The 26,219-nt window shown below is 42.0% G+C and overlaps 2 protein-coding genes across 3 annotated transcripts; both read right to left on the bottom strand.

The window, feature by feature from the left end:
- Window positions 1–854: 854 nt before the first annotated feature.
- Window positions 855–9,392, bottom strand: ATPAF1 (ATP synthase mitochondrial F1 complex assembly factor 1). Of its 2 annotated transcripts, XM_014872023.2 has the most exons (9): window positions 9,146–9,392; window positions 8,099–8,207; window positions 7,508–7,558; window positions 6,750–6,812; window positions 6,040–6,090; window positions 4,202–4,249; window positions 3,221–3,316; window positions 2,529–2,636; window positions 855–1,629 (listed from the first exon to the last, which is right to left on the bottom strand). In XM_014872023.2, the coding sequence occupies exons 1-9, from the start codon at window positions 9,370–9,372 to the stop codon at window positions 1,435–1,437; spliced, it is 948 nt and encodes a 315-aa protein (XP_014727509.1). In that variant the 5' UTR covers window positions 9,373–9,392; the 3' UTR covers window positions 855–1,434. The 2 variants fall into 2 exon arrangements, with proteins under 2 accessions (XP_014727509.1, XP_088025881.1); XM_088169755.1 differs by lacking the exon at window positions 6,750–6,812.
- Window positions 9,393–9,607: 215 nt separating this feature from the next.
- EFCAB14 (EF-hand calcium binding domain 14) lies at window positions 9,608–26,165 on the bottom strand. The gene is made up of 11 exons (XM_014872024.2): window positions 25,880–26,165; window positions 24,792–24,940; window positions 21,647–21,792; window positions 19,962–20,060; window positions 17,758–17,868; window positions 16,858–16,938; window positions 15,795–15,986; window positions 15,056–15,136; window positions 14,145–14,214; window positions 13,193–13,324; window positions 9,608–12,374 (listed from the first exon to the last, which is right to left on the bottom strand). The coding sequence occupies exons 1-11, from the start codon at window positions 26,053–26,055 to the stop codon at window positions 12,199–12,201; spliced, it is 1,413 nt and encodes a 470-aa protein (XP_014727510.1). The 5' UTR covers window positions 26,056–26,165; the 3' UTR covers window positions 9,608–12,198.
- Between the last annotated feature and the right edge of the window lie 54 nt (window positions 26,166–26,219).

The following is a 26,219-nucleotide window of genomic DNA, read 5'->3' as shown; positions in this document are numbered from 1 at the left end:
ACCTTCACAACTCATCACAGCGTCATATCAGGTTGTGGTTAATGAAGATATTGATACCAGTCATGCCCTCCAACAGAGAGAAAACAGCAGATCCTTCTTTCCCCTCTTTCTCTGGTAAAGGAATGAATGTTTGCCAGCTCCAGCAGGCTGACAAGGTGCAATGTGGCCCAGAGATAATTAGTGCTAAGGATGAGTTAGTGCTGGGGGTTTGGTGTAGACATGGGAAGTATTTCACTGTTGCTCCTGGAAGCTCCTGGCTATCCTGTGTCCTGTGTCCCCCTGTGCAGTGGTGGCAGTGCTGGTAACCCCCACAGGCTGCACATCACACTGCTGCAGTGTCCTTGTCCATGGATGTGTGCCTGCCTCTGATGGGAATGAACACAAGAAAAGCTCAAAGGATCGATTTTGGGATTCTTTTGCTGGGGGCAGGTTTACAACCCCCAATCTGCTGCAGTCTGTAAAACCAGGCTCTTACCAACACTGCTGTGTTAAAGCAACTCTGTGTGTTCATACCTTGGTATGATATTTTTTTCACTTGACAAACAAGAAGCTGCCTGGTGACTCTCTCTGTCACTATGCCAGTCCATCTTTCCTTTATTATGGGTAGTACTTTCCTGAAGTGGGAACAAGAGTTATTTTTTGTTCCTTCAAATGCCATTTGTGAGTTGTCTGACTAGATGTCAGCCTGAGAAAAAATAATCCTGTAGAACACACAATGATTCCTCTACACTATTAAAAATATACTAAAAAAATTAAACCATGTTCATACTGCTCAAAAACATCTCAAAGACAGAAACATCACAATAGGATACAATTAATATATCAATTAAGAAGCAGAAAATTCCCAGAACAAATCTAGTGACTCTGGTTTTTTAATCCTGAGAAAAGTTCAGACCACAATATACATCTCTGTAAGAAACCTCACAAAGAAACAAAGAGGTGTCTGTCTTAGACCATTGCTCCTATTATTTCTTCTGGATGTGCAAGCCTGTATGAATTCCACACAGATTAAAAAGCACTGAACCATGCAATTATAATGGTGGAGGGCACTTAAAATGCTTTTACTGAGAAGAAACATTGGTTGTCATCTCTTTCCTGATGTCAGTACAGCCTGTTACATAGTTCTCCTTCTGTCACTTTATTTCAGATTTCCACAATCCAGCAGGCAGCAGGAAATTACAGGATAAGGAAAATGGCTCTTTCTGATGAAGTTACACTGAAGTACTGGGCTCCATTTTTTGGCAATTAGTTACTGTTGTTCAAATGGCCCAAGTCCTCATCTTGCATCAGTGCCAGACAGGTTTGACTGTCACTCTCCCAGGATGTCTGCAGACTCTTTCTGTAGCCAAATCCAAGCTGTAAAACAGAAGACACTTGACCACCCCTCCTAGGATCTGCTGCCTGCTGCTGGCTCCTTTTACCACAGGCCAGGCTCTATGACTTGTCAGAAGCCTGCCCAGGTCTCAGTTCTTTTCCAAGCCCACTTTGCTCAAGCTCTGCTATAACTGACATGTACTTAAATTCACTGGATCTGTGGTTGAAGGTCTCCACTAATCCGTAGGTCTCGGAGCGATCCGTGGCATAGAACAGCTGCACCTGGTTGGCCAAGCACTGGGCATCATGGACCACCTATGAGTGAGAGCAGAGCAGTTACCATCAGGGTGGTGCTGTGCCATGTCCCACTGGAAAACAAATGCTACAGTCCTACTTACCACGTGGCTCAACTCCAAGTCATCTTAGTACAGTAAATCTCTTAACAAACCACCTCCCTGTGGCTCCCGACCTACTTAAAACACTTCAGCACCGCGTGTTTTAGCAACTCTCCTGCTGTGCATCTGCCTCAGAGGTCAAGTGTGTCTTTTGTGATCCCTGCCCACTCCAAGATGCACCAAGTCCTCATTTTTCCTATCTTACAGCTGACCTACTTGCAAAGATTGATTGCTTGCTCTGAGATCCAACAGGGAAAAAGAAAAGCTTTACCAGTTACTCCACTCATTGTTTCAGAAGGGGTGACAGGAGGTCAGTTAGAGGAGGGATATTTTAATCATCTTGTTCCACCACTACAGTGCCCAGTACCACCTGTCCAGGCACTGGTACAGTTATGCCAGGAATGGTGTGCCCACACAGAGGGAAAGAGCACAGGTGTGCACAAACTGAACATACAACTCTGGAGTCTCCAGCTTTGACAAATTAAAGAATTAAGCTTCAAAACAGTTTTAACTTGTTCGCAGTTAGCAACAGCTTTAATTTAAATTTGCTTCTGTTAGTAAGAAAAACAGAAGCTCTGTTCTTTTACAATGATCAGCTATAATACTCATATTAAAAAAAAGGCATAAACTGAAATCACCAAAGACTGATGATTCCCTTCTGGCTTTCCCTAGCCTTAAGTACATTAGGTTAAAAAAGACAGTGAGAGCATTCTTTGGCAAACGGTCTTTGAAAGACTTCACTGTAATTTGATTTTAAGTCAAAACTGTAGAAGCAGTTGCAGCATAAATGAAAGAAGCCAGTGAGCAGAGTTCTCTTACCAAGAACTTGGAGTCCATCTCTGCTGTCATTAGTACTATCCCTTTCTCCTTCTGCAGATCAGGATAATGGTACAAGACCAACTGGCTTGGAGCAGTTTCACCTTGGGTCTGAATGAGACAAAGAAACTTGTCAGTATCCCATAAAAACCTTCACTCCACTGCAGATTTGGGTGCTTGATTACAAAACTTTGAGTGTTAACTGCCACAAAGGCAGTTACTTCCCAGGGCTTAAGCATCAGTTCTAATCAGAAGTTCACTATTCTTTACAGAAAACAAGGGATTTTCAGAGTTAGGTTGTTTTTTTCCTTGACTAGAGACCACTTTGCATTTAAAAGAACCCACAATTTTTAGCAAGACATTTCATCTTACAGCATCTACTGCTATTTTAAGTAGCTTGCACAAACAGTTCTAAAAAGCTTGGCTCTTTCTCATGTTTTGAGACTATTGATTTTCTACCTCATTCTCCTCTACACTAGAGAGACACTTAATACCTATAACTTTACTAATTTACCTGTAACTAATGTACAATTAAACCATAACTAATAACAGCTTTTGTTATGATAGTTCTTTTCAAGTTAAGCTGGACAACCTGTTGGTTAAACTATTTAGTAAATCCTATATATTGCAATATGCTGATATTATCTATTTCTGGATCCTAAGTAAATTTTAAACTTTTTATCTCAAACACTTACCTGAACATTTATCAGGGAAGTGAAGTGTAATTCTGTTCCAGACCACTGCCCCACAAAGAACTCATAGCCTTCTTTTCTTGGCAAAGCATACAGAAACTACAGAGAAATGATAAAAAAACAAACCAATTTTTCCTTACATAGATCAAAATGATGCCTATGTCACACTGGCCTCCAGCATTAATGCTTTAGTGAGAGAACTACAACAGAAAAAAGAGGTTTTTTGCCCCGCCACAAGTGACAGGACAGCAAGAACCAGACTTCAAAGCACACAATAAAGCAGAATTACCCTATCAGTATTAATTCATTAGCAAGTATCTTGACAAATACTTTTATCAGTATTTTGAGACATAAAAAGGATAGCGGAGAACATTCAGACCTTTCTGACCTTTCTGTTCTCACCTAGAAAGCTAACAGCAGAAACTGTCAAATATAAGGTAAGGAGCAGAGCATTTAATCCTGTCATTTTATCAGCTGCCCCAGAACAGGCAGCAAGCACCTTCCCTCTAGACATTTACAGCTCCACAGGCTACAGACCTGCTTGTTTTCCCACACCAAGGGAAGGACACCATGGGAACAGAAAATCTTGCAGGATACCTGACTGAATGCCAGTGAACTGTACAGAAATGCACTTCAGGCTATAAATAACTTTCCAATCTCCAAGTAGCTCAGGAAGCCAGATACATTTGATCTTGCTCTTGGCAAGTGAAGTAGGTAGGACTAATCCATCCCAGTAAAGTCTCCATTCCCTGGGAGATTTTGTGCTGCTGTTCTCTCAACCCTCCATCTCTTCTATCTAGATTAAACTGTTTCATACATATGAATAGGCACTGCTTTATCTGAGCACCAGGACAAGTGTCTGAACACCTGGATTTTACTAATCAGGCTGATACAATGGGTATGAACACAAGAGAGTCAAAAGTTAATGGATCAGGCTTTGAAGAGAAGCATTACAGCTCTACAGCCACAAACTGCTGCACTTACCGATGGACAGCTCTGGGCTCTCTTCCACATCAAATCAAACTTGTCTGCCTTGGGGGAAAGAGAAAGAGAAGTTCAATTTTCATAACACAAATATGGATGCAAAGCTGTTCACAATCACCTCATTAACCTTTAGAGGGTACAGCTTCCATCTGGAGAAGGTCCCGCTGTGGGGACAGATGGCAATGAGTGCATGGAAAGCCACATTTAGTTCTTATTTACCTAAAAGTCACCAGCATCCCATTTTAACAAGGCTGTCTCTAAGATGCAGCAGCAAAATCCCTGGATCCAGAGCTTCATTCCTTGGATGTGAGGGTCCCAAGCCTGAGGCTTACATTACATCCTTTTTCAGCAATTGCTCCACTGCATCATGTAGTGTCAACAGCTGAGCGAGACAACACATCCCTGGCTCCAAACTGTGGATTTACATCATTGTCATCTGTTCTTCACTATAAAAATGCAGCCCATAGATACACTCAATAACATACTTATTGCTTAGGTTTAAATTAAAACCACAACCTTATTTCAGCCCTGATGAAACCTGGCAATTTCATTCCCATGTTCTCTGTGCTTCCCCCAGTCTTTTGCCCAGTTCTTTGTTGGTTTTTTTTTGCTTCCCAGCACTATATTATTATCTACTCTTAAGTGTTCAGGAAAGAAAACACATGCCATTCATCAACAAGAAATTCCTTTGCGTGTACTTTTGAGCACTGGAGAATTATGCAAGACCTTTCTTTCAGCCAACAAAAAGCTTCTGGCAAAAGACAAAGGGTTTTTTTTCCCCTCGATGACACCATGAACTGCTTCCTAATGTGCCTGGGATCTGGTTTGCATTGAAGTCTTAAAAAGCTTCCAACACTCCTCCTAAAACAGTGCACCAAAGCACAGTGCCAGCCCCAATAATGAAAGACCTAGATCATTTTAACTGGAGTCCCTGGCTTTGGCCCTCTGCTACAGTAAAAGTGTAAGTCAAACTATTTTCACAACATCCACATGTGGGGAAAACCGAAACACGAAGCTGCTTGACTTCAAATCCCACACTTCCATTTTCAGACCATACAGCACATCACAGGTTTAGAACAGTGCCTCCCACTGAATTCAGCTGCAGTTCAAAGGGCCAAATACAATTACAAATCAGAGCCCAGATCTAAATGAGGTTTCAAGAACTCAAGGAACACACAGTTGTGAAAAGACAGATTTAAGAGATCACAATCAAAGAACGACCCTGAATCCCCAAAGTGAAAAAAGCCTCTTTCAGCCTAATGCAAACTAAGAACAATTAACATCTGGAAAAGTTATCAGGAGTAAGAAGTATGATTTTATCTCAGGAAACACCCAGCAATCTCAAGAAAGACAGTGCCGCCAATAATTGTAAATGTATGAAAGTAAGTCCTGAGTGATTAGCCACATGTAAGTCACCAGCCAAGTGCTCTAGGACTGCCACATTAACCTTGAGGGAGCTGCCTGTGCTGCGGGGAAGAGGGCAAAGAAACAACTCTGAGAAAAATAACTCCAAAAATACAAATGCTACTTAATAAACACTAGGGCCTTGCGAAAAGTGTTGGATGCTTGTAATAAAATAAGCCTGGAAATTCAAGCCAGGTGTGCAGAAAAAGGTCCTTGATTTATTGAGACTCCTTAGAGTGAGAAAAAAGGGGTATCCATTTCCGAAAACAAAAGCCTTTGTTTGGGCAATAAAATCACTCAGCCCAGAAAGTAAGTTTGTTCTTGAAACCTCATTTTCCTTCAATGACTGCTTTTAAAAGCAGCAGAATCTCAGTTGGAAAGGAAAGCTCTGTATGCTGGCTTCTCAAGCGCAGAACTATAGAGGAACTACTTACAGGAATAACAGCATAAACGGTGTCTTTTGCAGAAAAATACTGATTCCAAATCTGTAGGAAACAAAGAAGATGAGATACAGCTTAAGTCCAGCATTTAGCAGTAATGTTAAATGCTTTAAAATGTCAGCTAACCTTTGTAAGCACTTTGGGATGTCATTTTTCAATCAAGCCTGACTGACTTTCCTGCTAATGCAACATACTTCTCCAAAGGTTCCAGATGTACCAAAGGCCAGATTCCAACCAGGTAACAGAAATCAGCAGTGGGCTCAGAGGTGGCTCAGAATTTACTAACCAGTAGAAGTGCTTCTCACATTTTTCCCAACAATCACATTAATGCCTTTTGATTGGTTTGGGTTTTTTTGGTTGGATTTTTTTTGGTGGTAGTGTTTTTTTTAATAAAGAAGGTACAAAACACTTTCAACAGAAGACAAGTCTTTGCATGATGCTCCTCTGTGTTGACAGTCTTTTTCTTCATCACAGCAGGATGGCAATACCCAGTGTATCTGTACCTCCTAGTACATCCTAGGAAGACTTACCTAGATGGAGAAAACTTTATCTTCTCCTATGGATACCCATATCAATATGCTTTTTGTAAATATACATCCACAGCTGTGTTTTATTTTTCAGTCTAAGTAAAATTTCCATCCTTACACGTAGATTACTATTAAGCACAAATGTGAGACAAAGTTTATTCCATTTAAATCCATCACCTGTGTTATCTCCTCTGCTGATTTTTCTTTCACCATCTCAACATTAAGAATTGAATCAAGTGTCTGGAAGAGAAAGCATAAAGAATCTGGCATGATGGCAGTTCTCTGACCTTGTAAGAATCCAGAACGAATGGATGCAATTACAGAGAACAAAGTCAATCTAGAGGAACATTATTCAATTTATAGTGTTACTTAGTCCCTTTAATTGTCAAATAAAATACAGCAGCAACACACTGAGAAGTGGATTCACACACTGAGGCAGAATAGATTCTTTCAGGACACAGCACATGCTTTGCTCCAGTTGTGCAGATCTCTTCTGAAGCTTCAAGAGGAGCTGCAGCCTTTTGCCTTCAGGCATCTCAAAGACATGCTCTTTGGCAGATTTACACTGAAGATTTACCAAAATAAAAGAATGTGAAATAGAATTCTCTCGTCCCTAGGCTGGCTGATCACTGCAAATGTATTCCCATGCTGTAAAAGGAGCTTAACCCTTTCCATTTAATGTTCAGAACAGATGGTCCAACTGCAAGGAATTTCCAGGCTGTCACAGAGAAAGGACAAGGTAATAAAAACCCAGAGTGCCAGGAGTTTTAAGGCTGAATGAGATCCCAACAGTAAACCAAGATCTTTACACTCAAATGCAGCATAAGGAACACCAGGTTTGTATCAAAGTGTTCTTGACTGAAGCACTGGCTGTGGCAATACAAGTTAATCCACACCGTTGCCTTGCCACCACGTCCAGTCCCAACATCCTTTACCTTATCCTTTGTGAATCCTCCCTTTGATGTCTTGCTGCCCAAGCCTTCTGCCTGCAATAAAAGATTCTTCTTTAGTTTTACAGCTTTAATACCGTTGATTTGCCTTCCCTGTCACACATAACCTGCCTGCTGACAAAAACTCCTGAGTAGAAGCTCAAGATATTTGAGGATCGCTGCAGTGTATTTTTAATAAAGTAAGTGATTGATTAGGTGAAGTAAATAAGATTAGTAACTTAATGTGAATTATGAATTTCAGGGCCAGAAAGGATTAGTCAAAAAGAAGCTATTAAGCATTTTAGATCCAATATTATTGAACTGTTTTCTTGTGTTGACTAAAAAATGATAAATGCAGGATTGTGTCACTGCTCTGGCCAAACTAATATGTAACTAATTAAACTTAAGGTTTCAAGCAGGGAATTTACAGTCTAAAAAATAATACAGAGGAGTACAGAACAATGCTTTTAGCCATCACACAGTGAAATTTCAGAGCTGATACTGACAGGGATACTTCAAGTCTGTAACATTATACTGACCCCAAAAAATAATATTATAGCTTCAATGTACGTGATTTACAAAGAAAATTGGCCTTGCCTTTTCCTCCATGCATCTGATAAACTCTCCTTGTTTGGAATGTCCCACAGGCTGCCTTTTCACTTCACTTCTTTTTTCCATACGGGACTCAAACACATCTGGACTGGACCTGAATTGGAACAGGGACTGTTAACAGTACAACAGAGCCATGGAACAGCTCGAGTTGGAAGGGACCCATAAGGATCACCCAAGTCCAACGGGACATAAATTCATGTAACTAAAACATTCCAGTTTGCTTTTAAATAACCTGAAGTTTTAAATTATGACAATAAACAGGAAAAATCAATGCACATTTAAGAAACTGTGAAAGCTGTTGCACAATATCTCCAAGGCTTTGGATTTGGTTTTGGCACTGGACTCCAACAAGACCAGGTTGGACGGGGCTCTGAGCAACCTGTCCTAGTGGAAGTTGTCCCTGCCCATGGCAGGAGGGTTGGAAGTGGTTGATGTCTAAGGTGCTTTCCAACCCAAGCCATTCCACGCATCTGTGAGTGAGTCTGTGAAGTCTTTTGCTTCATTGATTTATACTGCTAAGAAAGGTGATCCATATTTATCAGGATAATTCAAAACCATGATTCTTCTATGGGCTGTTTTGATTGTGGCCTTGTCAGAAGATGGACTTAGACCTAAAATAAGACCAACTTCTGCTTATTCATTTTCTGTTCAAATCCTCCTTTATTATAAGATGGAAGATTATAAGATGGAATACTCTTTTGCCTGTTCCAAAGGTTTACAAAGGTGGTGAGCAGTGCTGGGTGATTACCATCATTTGACCTTTTCAAGTGTTTACTGTGATACTGTGATACTGATTCACGTTCTTAACATTTTAATTTCATTTTCGCAAAACTATCTCTTATCAAGCTGACAACGTTGGGAGACGACTCTCACTGTCATGTGAATTTCAAGGCAATCGGCCTAAACTAATCGAGTTCCACAACAGGGCGAAAAGCTAAAATAGAACGGCACCTCTCCTTCAAGAGCGAGCCCCCCAGGCACGCCCTTTTCGCAAATCACAGCCCGCCCACCGCCACCTCCCTCAGGGCCCACCTCCGCAGCTCCTGGATCTTGTGCCGGTACTTCCCGTAGAAAGGGTTCTCCTCCAGCGCCGCCTCTCCCGATCCCGCTGCCGATCCCGCTGCCGTTCCCATTCCCGTTCCCCCTGCCGGCCCCAGCACCCCCCGTGCCGGCGGTGCCAGCAGCCCGAGCGGCCGGAGCGCGGCGCGGCTCCGCAGGGCCGCCCCCAGGCCCCAGCCCTGGCACAGCGGCCCCGCCATGGCTCCGCTCCCTCAGCCCGGCCCTCGCTCCGCCCGCCGCTCCCTCAGCCCGGCCCTCGCTCCGCTCCCTCAGCCCTCCCCACGCTCCGCCCGCCGCTCCCTCAGCCCGGCCCTCGCTCCGCTCGCCGCTCCCCTCAGCCCGCCCCGCGCTCCGCCCGCCGCTCCCTTAGCCCGCCATGGCTCTCTCAGCCCTCCCCGTTCCACCTCCCCTGCCAGGAACCGGCCGGAAATGAGCTTTAGCTGCAAAGGAGCTTTTATTGAGACAAAAGTCGCGTTACATGGTAGAGCGCCGCGGAGCGAACAAGCGCGGTGGGCACGGCCCTGCTCCCGGCGCAGGTCGAGGTACACAGTGGTCACCCAAACCCACAGGTACAGCCCGAAAGCGAACCCAGGAATCAGGGAACAACAGCAGGTCTTGGCAGGGCAGAGATCTTTTCCTGTTACAATTTGCTCTCACAACTTAATTGGTTTTGATTTCACTCAGATACCGCCTTTTTCTCAAGGACTCGCTGCCCAGAGCATCCAGCCGTCCCTTTGGTAGCCCAGCAAAGTTAGGGCAGGGAGGGGATCTGTACGAGTGTATTTACTACACTCACGGCTTTTCATCTGCACTGTGAGTGAACACGGCAGAGGAACCCTGCCCACACCGGGCGTCAGGGCTTTGGGAAGCGTGCGGGACGGAGAGCGGTGGCTGAGCAGACACCGCGCAGGGATGGGACCGGTGCTCCCAGCCTGCAGCACAGGAGAGATCACCGTTCTTAGGGATGCTCGGATTTTGTCTAATTGACAGCACAAGCCCATCCTACAAGCGACCACAGCAATTAGCTGTGCCCTCGACATGCAAGTTAAAAAGCAGCCCTGGGCAGTCGTGTCCCAGCACTGACCAGCTGAGCTCCCTGGGAACAGGCAGAGGACACAGGCAGTGGAACAGCACACATCAGGTCTAGCTGGCATTTTCACTACTGCTGCTGAAGAGCCTTCCAAAAGTAAAAGCAGACTGCAACAAAACAAAACACTAAAAGATTCACAAGGTGGTACCATAATATTTTAAAATTTTAAGGTAAAGTTAAATTTCATACAAATAAACTTCCAAAAATATTTTGCAAACTCTGGCATATGGCTATGATACAGTATGTACAAATAAAATATCAGAATGGTTACATTTTATTGCTTTTTTTCTTTATTTGGTTAAGGAATTATACAGTAGTGTATAAAAGGGTACGGGAAGTAGCAAGAAGCAAGTGTTGGCTTCTTGTCCTCTCTAAAGCCAAGGTTGGTTGGTTTTGCTTTGTTTTTAAATATGATGTTTTCAAATGTCACATCAAAAGCATTTTGGTACTGGGTGGCATCTGCATTACCCAAACAGGATAGAAGAGCAACAGTGAAAGAAGCCTAGGAAATGGGTAGTAGGGCTTCATTTTGTACATTCCTTTGCTGATTCATACTTCCAAAATACAGTTATTGATAAAACATCCAGTCTAAAGTTATATAAAATTCAACAATTATGAACTGACTTCATCATAAGCTGATGTTTCAGCGAGGTGGGCAACTTCTACTCACTAATCATGCAAAAAACTCTTAACAAGATCAATGATATTTGTGAGCAAAATCACCCAACTTGGCCCTGATCTAGCCTGTGAGAGAATCCCTTCTGCAAAAGCCATTTTTCTATGTTCCAGAAGGTAATAAATACACTCTGTGTTTAGATCCACTACTATGAACAACAGATCTTTTAAGTTCCTCTAGTAAGGAAACCTCACGTACAAACCATGTGTCAGTACAGAATGATGATGCCTACACAGCTTTTTACATCCTTCTGTTGGCAAGGAGACAGAAAATAAAGGTACCAAGAAGGGATCATGGTCACAATAGTCAGGAAAGAGCTCACAGGTCTACTCTGGGCCTTCTCACCTGCTCACACTCCTGGAGTGTATCAGAGCACCACTGAGGCATGAACTGCTCAGGTGCTGCTCAGCAGGCTGCACTGAAGGCTTTTACCTCTTAAGCATCTATTAAAGCTATTAAATATGTTCATTTAAAAAAAATAAATAGACAGGCTCATCTCACAAAATATAATCTGAATGCAACACAGCAAAGCCTAAAGAATGCTGAAGTGAAAACCCAAGCACTTGGCAAGTTAATTGCTCCTGTAGGCTCATGATATATATAAAAACACTTTTAACTCTTCCCTTTAAAAATACATCCTGCTATAGATGGGCATGACTTACCCCTCCTGCTTTCCTCTGACTGAGGCCAAATTTATTCATGGATATATTTAGTAAAATCAGAAATTTAGCCGAAGGTCTTAAACCCCCATTCCAGGTTCAGTCTCTCAATATAAACAGCTTACTACCAACACAGCCCCTGACACAACTTCTTAAATATGCATAATTTACTCTATCTCAAATATTTACAAGCAGAAGCCCATCTTCACAAGACAGATTTTCCTTCTGCTCTACATAAAGTGCAGCTCTCTAATTTAAGGCAAATTTCAGTGAAATATAAAACCATAGTTTTATTTTAGTATGTACACATTTAAATTATAACCAATAATTCCCTTGAAAAGGAAATAACAAGAGGAAAATGTTTCCAAGTTTGGGAATTTTCTGGATTTTAACAAAGTCCCAATATTATGTCCTATCGACATATAAATCTGTAATTTTTTTTTTCAATAAATGCAACTGAAAAAAGAGGTGACAATGTGTACAGTAATTTAGCTCCAAAGATCAGTGTAACACTGGGAAAGTGCAGCCATAGTTTTTCATGTCCTGCAGCTTCCTTAAGCTACAGTAACATCCACCAATATCTCATTTCTAAACATATACCCTATACACCTAATGCTAGTCTCAGTTCTTTTAGTGTATATTTCTCATCTCCATCTGTGTCAAACTCCTTAAAGCTCTGTGATTCTTGGGCTGTGGAGCCAAGCAGCTTTTGAAGATCTTTGTATGAGAGTTTTCCATCAGCATCCTCAGGTGCTTTTTCAAACAGTTTCTGAAGATCTGCAAAGTGAACAAGGATTGAGAAACAGCTCTTTAAGTACACAGGAATATCCTATAAGCTGCTTTCCCAGTTTTACAGCACTGTCTCTTACTACCCAGTAATCCCTGAGTGAGGAGTTTGTCTCCTATGTTGTCACAAGATGCTGATAGCAATTTAGGAGAAAAAAGCATGAACATTTCTAGATTAAATTACACTAAATCTGAAGAAAGTAATCCCTATTTCTAGGCACAACTAACAGCCCATTTTACAACCACTAACTGCATACAGATGCAGTTATCCTCCACAAAAGCAAGCTCTGAATGACTGTTGCTATACCAACAGGACAGATGATATAAAGGGAAAAGTGTCTATTCACTTCCTGATGCAAAGAGTTGCCCTTTCAGGAGCTGAAGAGACTGAACAGCAAGATCCAGAAACCATTCATCTGACCAGGCAGTGTTCTCTTGGGGGAAAAAAATACAGAACAGAAAAAAGCCCCAGAACAGACACACTCATAGCTACTTCTTTTTCCTTCAGCATGTTAATTCTGCCCTTGACTTCCCTCCCAGTCTCTGGGGCCCTCGATGTAATACTTTGGTACTCAAAACAATTATAATTCACTAATAATGCACACTCTTGCTTAAATCTCAGTTTCTTTTCTTTTACATGCTATGCTTTCCTTTCAGTTTTTTTCTTAATTGCCTTTTTTTTTTTTTTAAACCAATAGTCCTCAAGCTTTTGAAATTGATCTTGCATCTCTCAGAATGTTTATACTTATCCTCTCCTAAAAATTTACATGAAATACTCAGAAGAAAAGGTCAGCCTAAAAAGGACATACCTTCAATGCTGGAAATTCCTGGTAAGGAGAGATGGCTCAGCTGCCCGTTTCTCTCTGTGTTGTCACCAGCTGACCTTGAAGCCACCCTTGAAAGGTCTGTGGGCTTTGCTGTAGTACTCTGACTACTTTCAACTGTTACAAAATAATTTCTTTTAGTCTTACTAAATTCCACAGAATTACAACTAGCAAAACCAAACAAAAATCCAACAAAACTGATTTTTTTTAATCATAGTAGCTGTATGGAATAAGAATCCTGCAATATTTCAGAATGTAGCAGTGATGTCCCTTTTTACTACAATTGAAAGAACTGTTTTGGGACAGTCACACAGCTTTAATCTTCCAGTCTGTACTAGAAGGTGTGTATTTATGAACTCCCATAGAAAGAATGACTTGGGAATGTTTCCTGCTCCCCACTCTGAGGGTGCTGAAGAAGCTCCATTAAGCAAATTATATCTTCCCACCTTATCAATACCAGTATTACCCAACAACAAAGTTTAAGTTTCCAAGCACCTGCTTGGAATGAACAAGCAGCACAGTTCTATTGTAATGAAGGATTTAAAAATCTGATGTTCAGCAGAAGTGCAGAAGTGCAATCAGCAGAGGCAGAGACCTTTCCTCTCCGTTACACTTACATTTTGAAAAAGTAAAACCAGATGTTACTGGGTATAAAGTTCTACAGTTAATCAGTGCATGCCTTCAAATACAGCTATCGATCCACATGAACACTGCCATACTTCAAACTTTTAGAGTTAAACAGTTTTCTGTTTTAGAAACAGCAGCTTCCTATCGCTTTAACTAAAAGACCTTCATCAAAATCTCAAGGAAGAGTCTAAATTATCCACCTTAGTTACTCTTTGAATTACACAGGGAACCTCCAGATTTATGGATTACTGTTACCAGACATTCTTAACATTTCTTGATGCCTCAATGGGTCTGTCATTTTCTGACTTGCCTGTGAGAGCACTGATCCGCTGAAGAGTCTCTTTTAGTTTTGATACCTGAGAATCCCTAGTTCCTGCTTCCTGCATATGTACAGAAAAAAAAACAAACTTAAAATGCACCCCTTCAGTAGATGCAGAAGATGAGAAAAAGTAGTAATTTAAAATATGTAAGCACTTTTGACTGACTTAGAGGTATCCAGGCTGATCAAGTTTAAAATAATAAACAAGATTTTAAAGCATAAATATTTTTTAAAAATCTGTGGGAAGATGTAATGAATAAATTCCCATAGTCTGCAGGAAAACAACAGAATCAGTACCTCAACCTGAAAAACAGGTTTTATGAAATTATTTTGCATACATTAATTTCAAAATAATCTGATGTTTACTTTCCGAATTTCCTACAGAAAAGAGCAAGACACTGGAAAGCTGTAATATAAAACAGTCAAGCATACTTGGAGTGAACACTTATCCATTAATTAAACTGCTTCATTGTTTCAAAGGTCTTCAGTAGTGAATACCTTTGTGCAGGAGGCACTGCATCTCTGTTAAATTAAAACCACCATATTTTTTAATCGGCAGCTCCCTTACTCTATTCATTACTACATTCCAGATGACAGGCTGAATTCACATCAGTACAAGACCAGAACTGACAGTGTAGCCTGTTCACTCATCCATCTTCTTTCCAGCAGATGGAAACTAAACTCAGCACCATCTCCTCCCATCCCAGCCCACAATTTGGCCATTCAGTTAAACTCACTCACAGCCAGTGACAGACCATTACTGAGAGGGGCTTTCAGCAAGCCCTTGACTCCATTAGTGCCTCTTTGCAGACCTTTGCTCAATTAAGGTCCATTTAAAACATCTTTAGAAAGACAATTACATGCTCTACTAATCTAGTGTAATTTGTATTTCCTTACTTTACCTTCAGTTCTTTATTTGGCTGAGTTTCACTATCGAGTTGATCTTCATTTTTCACTTTTAGAGAGGTAGTTGCATCATTCTCCTACAGAAAAAACAGCAATTTATTCACGTGCTTTTCGTTTTCTACAAGTTTCTTTCCTTCAGATTTGGCAGGCACTAAGCAGAGATAAACCAGGGCAGATACACTGTAGAATAAATATGAAGTCGTAAAAATGGGTTATATCATTTACCACACTAATGTCAGCATGTTCCTTTATTGTTAAACATACAGAACATGTTCTCACAGACTGGCCCCAGTATGGCAAACAGAAAGCACTGGAAGAATTTATAAACTTATTTAGGAGGTTTTTTTATTACTGGGGTTTTTTTAGAATTAAACCACCGTTGAACAAGAGCCCTACTTAGCTCATCAGTAAGTCTTAACAGATCTATGCCAGAGTGATTCCTAAAACATAGCTTAGTTTGTGAATCCTGCCTCATAAAGCAATCACCTAACTCTTACATGACAGTGTTTTGGACACTTCCCTGTAGATAGTGCAGGAAAGAAATTAAATACTGTTTCTGAGACACTCTTAATTGCTGCTTATCTGTTCAGTAACAAATTCCAGCCTTTTATAAACGAGCTTCTAAGTATCTCAAGTTTCACTCGGACATTTTCTTTAGTTAAGTCTGAAAAGCCGTATCTGCAGTGTAAGGGAAGTAGTAGCCTGAGGAGACACCCTGAGCCATCAAACACTAACCACAATGGTAGATGAGTTTTCTCTTTTGTCCAGATTTTTCACAGCCAGGGGAGAGTTTTCCAACAGTGTAACTTTCTGGCTGAGGTTGCCAATGGCTGAATCCACATTTAGAAGCTTGATGTCATTCAACTTCTGGTACACCACTACAGTATTATTTAGCTGCTCCAAAGCTGCATGCAGTGCTTGGCTTTCCTGAAATATAAACAGAGCACGTGTCAGTTTACCCAACCTCTGCAGCAACTCCTGCTACTAACAACATGACTGACCCAGTTTAACTGGGCAGACTTCAGGCAGGCTCTCCACTGACACCACTGAAAACATCGAACTGGAAGTTTCCAGAAAGTTATTCCAACTTTCTTAAAGTCTGAAACTGAGATTCTTCCCCAGGGCTAATCTCTTTGTAGCTAATATAATCACTTCAGCTGTGCAGTGAACACAGAAAGCCTATTCATCTCATTTTCCAGGTCAAGTTTTGTAAGCACAACAATGATTTTTCCCAAGAAAGCATGCACTGGGCATATTTATAAACAGGATTAATTTTTGAGAGAGATATTGACTGTATTAAATATAAGTAAGTGCAGTCATTCTGTCCCAAGCCATTCAGCTAAACACCTACATAGTAACCTTTTTTTTTTTATGTTGCTGTATTACTGCTTTCCACACCTCATTACAGTGAGGGTGACTCAGTACATGCCACTCCCAAGTTTGCTCAGATTAGCAAGTACCTGCCATAAAATCCACTCCACTAAAAGCCTTTAACGTATTTCCATTTACTTTAGCAAAGCACACCTATAATTTGTCAGATACTGGTTTCACTCTTTTTACTCCTCACCCAGCCAGAACACAAAAAAACCCCAACTCTCAGACCAGGGGACTTTCCTGTTTGCCCATACACAGGAACAAACTACAGCAAAATTATCTTATTATTTGCTTTAAAGCATGCTATCTGCATTGTCTTGATAAAAAACATACTTTAAGCCCACTACACTACTGCAAAACACCCGGGTAAGTTACATATCCATGACACTTGTACCAAAATTCCTTATGCAAGGGAGAAAAATACCTTTCTGCAGTATTCTGTCTGATTTCCCTCTGTCCTTGGTACAACAGTGGAGGGAAGTGAAGGCAGCTGTTTTAATTCCTTCTAAGGAAAGAAATAGAAAACTGTGTTACAAAGTCCCTGTGAATAAGTGTTTAACAACTGGCAGACTGTAGCTAAGGATGTTTTGCTACAATTACAGTCACTCAGGTCTGCTGTGCATGCAGGATTTTAACTAGGCTAATAGTTTTCTCTTTCAAACACATAAGATCCAAATTTATTTTCATTGAACCCTCCTAATTAACTCTTCTCAGTTTAATGAAGTATTATGATACACATTTCACTGCTACCATACACACTGGCATATCTGCAATGTTTTTAGAACACCCACTGACTGAATCAAGCTTTATTATGTGTCTAATTTAGATTTTATCTGCAAGAATTCTTGTATTGCAGTTTAGTTGAAAAACTGTAATTATTGGCTCAGTTTGTTAACCCCAAGTGAGAGGTCAGGATAAATACAGTGAGTAGTTTCTGCTGAAGATAGTCAGTAATTTCATCCTTACACAGATTTTTAATTCAACCAACAAACTATATCAATTTTCTGACATCCCTAAACCTAAAACAGTGCAGACTGGTACCATAAGCAGTACCCTGCATCACACATGAGCACTTCCCAAGCCCCCACATCAGTGGAATAGAAAGCAAAGATACACAGGACAGGAAGTGTAGAAAGGAACAGTTCTGGCTCCAGACAAACAAATACTTGGTACCATACAGATGTCACACAGGGATTAGAAGATTAACTAATTAATGCACCAACTTACTGAAACCTCAAATATTTCAAAGGTAAAAGGCAGAAGTCCAAGCATTTCTTTAAGTTGCTTCATATGAGGCAGTGTTAAAGCAGTGCATTTTTCTTACCACATCATTCTGGAGTATTTCTATGGATTTCTTGTATTCTTCAATAGCTGTCTGTATATTTTCAACATCATGAGCCACACTGGTAAGGGTGCTACCTATGTTGGCTACAGTCTGCAATAGAAAAGATGACAGAAATCTCAGCCTTTCCCCAAACTGCACTGTCTTAAAGTAGCAATCACCTGAACACAATGTTTTGTTAGCGAAACTGCAGGCAGCCTGCCACAAAAAAAAAAGCAAAAATTTTCAAGTTTGATTTTGGAATTTTTCTTTCATTCAAAACTCAAACTGCAAATTATACCCAAAGTAATCTGCCCTGGAGGACACCTTTAGTACCCTTCACCAGTAGGAACAAAAGCCACTACCCAAGAGGAATTCCCTCAGTAACCCTTCAGGATTTTAACACCAGCAGGCACCCTTATTTCCAGGAACCTAGAAGGAAAAAGCCTAGAAGGAAAAAGCCTCAAGAAAACCAAATCCCACATAACAAATGCAGTCTTGCCATAGGATCACTTAGGTTGGCAAGGGCCTCAGAGTTCAGCTGTTAACTCAGCACTGCCAAGTCCACCATTAATCCACATACCCAAGCTCCTTTCCACATCCTTTAAATACTTTCAGGGATGGCAACTCCAGCAGCTCCCTGTGCAGCCTGCTCCACTGTTTGACAAACCATTCAGTGAAGAAATTTTTCATATTATCCAATCTAAACCTCCACCGGCACAGCTTTAGGTTATTTTCTCTTGTCACTTGAGAGAACAGCCTGACCCCACAACTGGCTCCAACCTCCTTTCAGGGAGTTGTAGTGAGAGGCAAGGTCCCTCCTGAGCCTCCCTTTCTCCAGGAACACCCCCAGCTCCTCCTCAGACTTGTGCTCCAGACCCTTCCCCAGCTCCACTGCCCTTCTCTGGTGGACACTCTCCAGCCCTTCAATGTCCTTCCTGCATGGAGGGGCCCAGAACTGGACACAGGATTTGAGCAGTGGCCTCACCAGTCCCCAGTTACAGGGGGACAATCACTGCCCTGGTCCTGCTGGCCACAGTCCTCCTGTTAACGACATGCTTTTAGACTTGCTTCTGACCAGGACACAGTGAAAATCCAGCCTGCTTGTAGCAACAAATAAGGAGCTTAGGAAACAGCTTTGTGCTCCTCCCAGAAAAAGAAATCTGGGCAGCCCCATCAGCCAAGGCACACTCATTGTTTTGCATATCACCCCCCTGTTGATCATACATTCATTTTGTAGGGATAGAAAATGAGATGTGGAAACCCATGACGCCACAAAGACTGGACTAACATTAGATGTTAGCCCAATATAAATGTTTATGGCTAAATAAACAGAACTGCCGTGGAAGAACTAGGCAAGTTTCAACAAGCCATTCTTTTTACCAAAACCAACAGGACTGTTCTTTGGTGAAGAATGCTCAGTAAGGCACACAGTAAGACACTGTATTAACAGAAAGCAATACATTTCCGTTTCTAATTATAAAACCTAAACAAACCACCCGTTTGCATACAGTTATAGAACTGCAGACAGGCTTTTTCCAAGTGTCTCATATGATATTAAGATTAGTAACAGAAAGATCAGCTCCAAGGTACACATCTGTGGGACATATACTGAGAAAGGGAGAAAATTACAGCCTGAAAAATATTCCAGGCTGGTGCTTTTCACCTCTGTTCCCAGCCGATAAGCTGGTCCAGCTCAAGGCTAGGGAGAATTTCTCCCAGGGTGATAATTTGGTCAAAATAAAAAGGAACTTTAATAACAAGATAGAACACCTGTTGTGGTGTGTGACCAGGCCCTGGCAATGGGGTGTCTTCTCTCTGAACCAATCACCTTTTCTCTACTCTTGGAGTTGCAGTCATGCTATAAAACCAGGTGTGTTTCTGAATAAATTTGTCTCTTTCTTCCTGTCATGAAAGATGACCATGTAGCTGTGCATCTTATTTCCACTGCACTTAAAGGGTTAAAAACCCTTACCACGGCTACACACAAGACAGCATAATACAAGCAAATGCACCTCCAAAATGGATAAACAAGGCCTTTAAATTTTTTACCAACCACACATAATCATAGGACCATACAATTTATGAAGTCAGATTTTAAAGACAAGAGAAGCAAATATTCCTGACACGTCAGGTAGCTCCTACTGTCACTGCTGTCCCCAAGAACACAGAACACATATAGTGATAGCCACACTCACAGTACTTACCTTCTGAAGTTTCTCTACCGTGAGGGGAAGAGAAATCAGGTCAGCAGCAGATTTTATATTGTTTTTGAGATGATTTACTGTTGAGGTCAACAGTGATATCTAAAACCAAAAAGGAGGACTTAGAATTAGCAACACAATCCTGATTCTGACGCCCCCAATACTGTAAAATTAAAACATAAAGCAATACAAAATCATACATGTACACACAGAAACCATTAGTGTCTCTAGGTTAGAAGTCCTGCCTAAGCTTCATTAAAAATATCCTGCTTCTTGCAAAAGAGTGAGTTTTTATTTAACTATTTTTTAAAACTGAATGAAAGCCACAGAAAACCCTTCTTTTCAGTAAGGTACCCTCTGCCAGTTTTACATCCATGCTCTTAGAGAGAGGCTGTTGCCCAAGAAAGACTTCAAAAATTGTGCAAGAAGTTTTCATGTGGAGGAAACCACCACCCGCTTTTTTATTGAGCAACAAAACCTGCCTGGCAAAACCCAGCAAAGCCATGCAACCTCTCCAGCTGAGTGATGGGCAAAGAAGTTGCACCTATCACCCAACCCTCTGCTACACAAGTGGAACAGAGACTAAAATTCACTTTCTTCTGGTTAAAAAACAAAGTTGCTTTGCAAGTCGAGGAAAAGATCCTAATTTTACATTAGGTCAGCGTTAATCAGCTGGCATGCAGACTCCAGCTCACAGCTGTGAACACTGGCTCAGATTATTCCCAGCAGCACATCCAAACATTTCACAGATAAAATAACCAGCAAGAAAATTTTGATCCCCAGAACATCTGGCTCAGACTGTAACCAGACCCTGAAGTAACCTGAGGGCCTGCAAGAACCACGTGCAAGTATCTTTAACAGCCAGGTGCAGATAAGAGCATTTTAAAAGTCTCACGAAGAGCCTGAAAAACTGTGGCTAAAACAGTGAGATGCTAAAGAAAGCAAATCGAGTTTTCAGATGTGCCCCAATAAGCACTTAATCACCACATAGGACTGAAGAAAAATCAATCTAAGCAGGCACCTCAATTCTCTAACAAATTAATCCAGAGCACTTGGGTCAAGAAGAGTTCCCCAAACACACCTCTCGATACCACTGTGAGCAGCTCTGAACTTTTACTCTACAGGGCTGAAATTTCAGTAAAAGCCTTACTGGATGCTTCATTTGAAGTGTGAGCAAAGAGCTCTCTGGTAAGTGGCTTAGTTCTAGCCCCATCAACAGTGCCAAGATTTACACCAGCTCAGAGGCTGAGTGTGTGTTAGCAGGTTTTCTATTCACAGGACACCAGGCCTTAGTTTGTAGCAGCAGGAGCTTGCTCTGAGTCAGTAACTCTTTTCTACACTTACAAAACGCTCTCAGAAATTTGAAATGTCAAATCTCTCATCATAAACATCACAACTATTTGGCAGGAAAATTAAGAACTGCACAGTTCTCAGGTTCCTTTAAATTCTGCCTGAAGTCCCTCCATCAGTTATGCAATTTTTCCTCTTGTGATTAGTCTCCAGCCCAGCTGGATGCTAAAGCTGTTTTTCGCTTGTTTATAATGATGTTTAAACTCTATTTGAACTTTAAAAATAAAAGCTGTGATGTATATGGTCACAGAAGTCCTTAGATAAAATTAATTTCCATTAAAAAGAATGGAATTGAATATTTTATTATTTTTCAAAACCAAGGACTGATCCCCTCTCACCTGTTTGTTGATCTCTGTGATATTTATCCAAATTTTACTCAGCCCCAGTTCTCCAGTTTCAATTTGTTCTAGCTGCTTTTGGTTCTGCACCAAATCTTCATTCAGTTTAGGAATTTCTTGGAATGATGTCTTTTGATTAGATTCCACTAAAAGAATGAAAAAATAATTAAAAGCAAATCAAAACAAAAATCCAGGTAAACAACACCAAAATGCATAAAACAAATTACAAACAGCAACATCTACAACAGTGAAAGAAGGCAGTAACAGTTTGTACATACTGGTTTATTGCCAGTCTGGATTCAGTGTTTGCTCAGAATGACAGCTCTTTTTTGTTTTAAGAGTACCAATATCTGCAGAGAGAACCCAGAGAGACTGTACTAAATTTAACACTTTGCATAGTCCTGTCATTCTGGCAAACCTCGGTAGGTCTTTATTTAGTGCAGTTATTTTGCATTGCCTCCACAGGGGAACATGAAATAGTAATGGGCCTGTGAATAAGAGTTGCCAACAGTCCCAGGGCAAAGGAAGCAGGTGAAATGAACCTCAGTGGCCTTTTCAATCCTGCAGAGGGACTGCTGACGATGAAGTGAATTCCAAGGAGATTAATATAATTAGTTGCTCTGTGTGACAGAAAGACAACTGAAAAAATCATGTATAAGCTTATACACTAACGCCTGTTGGTAAACAAATCGGTGAACAAGGTCCTTGGAAGTTAAGTCAGTTATTACAGCAATTAATATTACAGGAAGGGGGAAATATGCAGCTCAAAGCAATTCCAGTGAGCCTCAGAAATGCAGCTCTTCCAGATCTGCAGTGACTAAGCTATTTAGCTGCACTGTGAGGCAATCCTAAATCCCCAGGTCTGAGAAACAAATAAGCAAAGGTTTTGAGATGAAGATGACAGAGTTCTCCAAAATCTGCATGTCCACCCTGTAAGGCAGCACTGGAAAGCTCCACAACAAACAGCCATTGCTCAGACCAGACTGCCAAGGGCAGTGGGACCTGTGGGACGTGTAGCTGGCAGATCCCAGAACAAATTTCCATGTGTGACCCATCCAGTCAAAAGGAGAAGCCTAAGGAGTGGACGCCCAAACACACAAAACTGGAAAGATGTGCATATTCAGAAACCCATCTCACTTCTCTTTAAGCAAGTTCTAGAAGTACTTTCTAGGTGCAAAGAAATCTGCACTGGATCACCCAAGGTCCAAACAACACTTCTGGAAAGGTGTATTTTAGCCAAAAGAGACTGAGAACTAATTTGTGCATTTGACACAAGCAGCTCACACTAAATCTCATGTTTTCATAAGCTCTTGTAGGCAAATTATTTTCCATTTTGCCACCCTCATTGTTTTCAGTAGGACTCCACCTGAAGAGTTTTTTGCAGCACTAGGAAGATTAAATGCCACATGTGTTCTTAGCATCACTGCTGACAACTGAAGGGAAAACACTACATGTCTTCCTCCTATTTCAAACATCCTTGATGCAAAGATGTCTTGTTTATAAAAAGCACTAATCCCACGCTCACTTTGTGCAAAGAATGGCAGAACATATCAAATACTGCCACAAACATCTGCTCCTATGAGGAAAAAAGTTTGGATGAAGATTGAAAGAAAGGTTCCTTTTCCAAACTTGCTGTATGACAGAAGGGTCACCTGCCTTTGTTTCTCTGTTCACCCACACATTTCACCAAGGCAAAACGCTACCTTTGGGAACTAGGTTGTTCTTGCTGCCTGCTTTTTTTGTTGTTGTATTTAAATGCTGTGCCTCATTACGAGGCTCTCATCCAACTCCTAGGCATGATATTATGATGGCAAGGAAATCTGACACGTTTACCACCATGCAAAGCATTAAATGCACAGCTTTTCTATTAGAGCTGTTAAGAAGAAAACAAACCCATCTGCAACTGCCAGACAGGGAGAACACACTCAGGGAGAACATCTGCTTTAACAAAGAGGTCTGTGTTGAACAGGAATGATGAAACTTAGCTACACCAAAGCCAACAAATGCTGTTCTCGTGCAAAAGTTTTACCAGCACACCCTTAAAGGGGAGCAGTCCACAAAGGGCAGCATTTGTTGACCCAGAACACAGAAACAGCCACTGCAGAACTGCTGGGAACACTCACAGCCACAAAGCAGCATCTGGAACTGAAGGCATCATCCAGAACTGGTGGACAGCAACTACAGCTAACTACCAGAGTTTAGTATCAGCTAATACAAAAACAAATCTATCAGCAATTCTCTCACACACAGCCGGTCTGTTCCACCTTGGCAGAACAGGAACACCTACACACCAACAGCAAAGAATTTCTACACACACTTCCTCAATGCCTCTTTAACCACAAGCAAGACAACACCTCGCTTATCTTTTTCAATCTACAGAGGATTTTAAACAGTACTAACATAAAGTACCAAAACACATCTTATGGCCCAGAGGTGAGGTACAGAAAGCCAAGAACATACCTTACATGCACACATCATAATTTGTTATACCTCAGCCAACAGAAGTTATTATATTGAAAATCTTGGCATGGGAATCTTGACATGGATGGAGAAAACCTGAGCTTTACAAGCAAAACACTTCATCTTAACTCCACATTTCGAAACATATTAACCCTACACCACATGTAACCCAACATAAAAGTTGAACAAGAAAAGGTCAGTGCAAGCAAGATTCAGAGGATACAGAGAGAAAATACAGTACTGAAGCAACATTCTAATTGCAGTAATTCCATAGCAAGTATCAGATGTTTTAAAAGAGTTCAAGAAAAGAACATAATTTTTCTTGATTTTTTTCCAGAATTCCCTAGACTGCTTTGACAAGTCTGATTAGAACTTTTAAAATAGGGTCATTCTTTAGAAGAGAGCACTCTGAAGACCAAAGTCAAGAATCTTAGAAATGTATATACAAGCAACTACAGGCCCACCCAGTCCAGTGTCCCTGCTCCTCAGGAGATACAGAGCAGGCAAGAATTTATAACATTCACCTTAGACTCGCCAAGTCTCTGTGTTCTTGGCTCAGAGGACTCCTCAATTCAAATGTTATTTGTCTACTCAGTATTTTCAGACTTTGACTAAGCAGGCAAGCAACTAAACCTCTTCATACTGACCAAAGAAAATGTGAAATAGTAGTTATGTTCATACTTACTAGTTCGAAACTTCTCCTTTATTGCATCCAAATCCTCCTTGAGAGCCACCTGCATCCAGACTAAGCCAACACACGCCACCACACAAGCAGCAAGAATGACGAACGCACATAAAGGGTAACAGAACCTACAGCACCGCAGGTAGTCTCCCCTGCAGAAAACAAAGTAACAGCTTGTGAATACACAGCAGTGCCTAGAAAAGTGTTATTTTAAACGCTGTTCTAAGCAAAGGAAGGGACAGCGTTGTAACAGCACACATTCTGACTGACAAGGGCTAACAAAGAGGGTTTTCAGGAAAAAAGAAGGCCATAAACTCAGGTCAGGGCTGTTACTCTCAATTCAATTTATCCTCAGTAGGCACACGTAGCATATTTAAAAGCAGCTGTCAGGTTTCCTTCTCTGCTGACATAAACTTATGTCAGGCACATCTCCTTGACAGCTTGAAAAACACGCTTCAAGACAAGGTATTAACATAATGTTACGACACGTACTTCTAGAGCATTCCAAATTGTGAAAGCCCAGGTTTCCTTGAGACATGCCTATTTTCAGGTAAGCACAGAGGCCCATTATTAATGCTGTTACTTAACTGAAAAGCTTATTTACTGGCAAAAGCACAGCACGTCCCTGAGAAAAGCAGCACTGCGCCAGCTCGCAGGACAGTGCCACGCTGAGCACACACACACGGGCAACTGCAGCCAGCATCTCCAGGAGCTGCCCCCAAGTTTAGTCCACACGGACTTGTGCTGCGGTGAGCACAAAACAGAAAAAAAATAAAGAAAGCCAGGGCACGGTCCAGCGGCAGCTGTGCCTGGGAGATGGAACTAGATGATCTTTAAGGTCCCGTCCAACCCAAGCCATTCTGCAACTTGATGATACTTCTATCCCCAGACAGGCGACATGCGAGGTGTGACACACTCAGTGTAGCTCCGGGTGTCCTGTGGCAGTCCCCAGCCTCACATACCGCCCTTATCCCCCAGCTGCGAGCCCGACCCGCCGAAGGCAGCGCAGCCACGGGGCAGAACCCGTCCGAGCGGGACCCGTCCGAGCGGGACCCGTCCGAGCGGGACCCCGCGCAGCTCCCGGGACTCACTTTCCGCAGCGGCCCCGCGTCCCCGCGAACTCGTCCTCGTCGGAGCTGGACTCCGAGTCGGAGGCAGGCGGCTCGGTGCGCAGCAGCCGGTGGCCCGAGCCCTTCTTGGCGGGCTTCTTCCTGCGGCCGTCGGCGGCCAGGCCGATGAGGGCGTTCAGCTCCTTCCGCTTCTTCATCCTCTTGTGGGGCGGCGGCGCGGCCGGCGGCTGGCTCCCGCCTGCCTCCTCCTCCTTCTCCTCGGCCGCCGCCGCCGCCAGCGCGCTCCGGCTCGCCAGCCTGCGGCCCGGCGGCGGCTACAGGCGCTCCGCGGGGCCGCGGCTGTTGCTCCCCCGCCGGCCCC

Source organism: Sturnus vulgaris, chromosome 9 (genome assembly GCF_052056855.1).
Source record: "Sturnus vulgaris isolate bStuVul1 chromosome 9, bStuVul1.hap1, whole genome shotgun sequence".
NCBI lineage: Eukaryota > Metazoa > Chordata > Aves > Passeriformes > Sturnidae > Sturnus > Sturnus vulgaris.
Note: the sequence above shows the minus strand (reverse complement) of the source record. Positions and strands in the feature narration are given on the sequence as shown.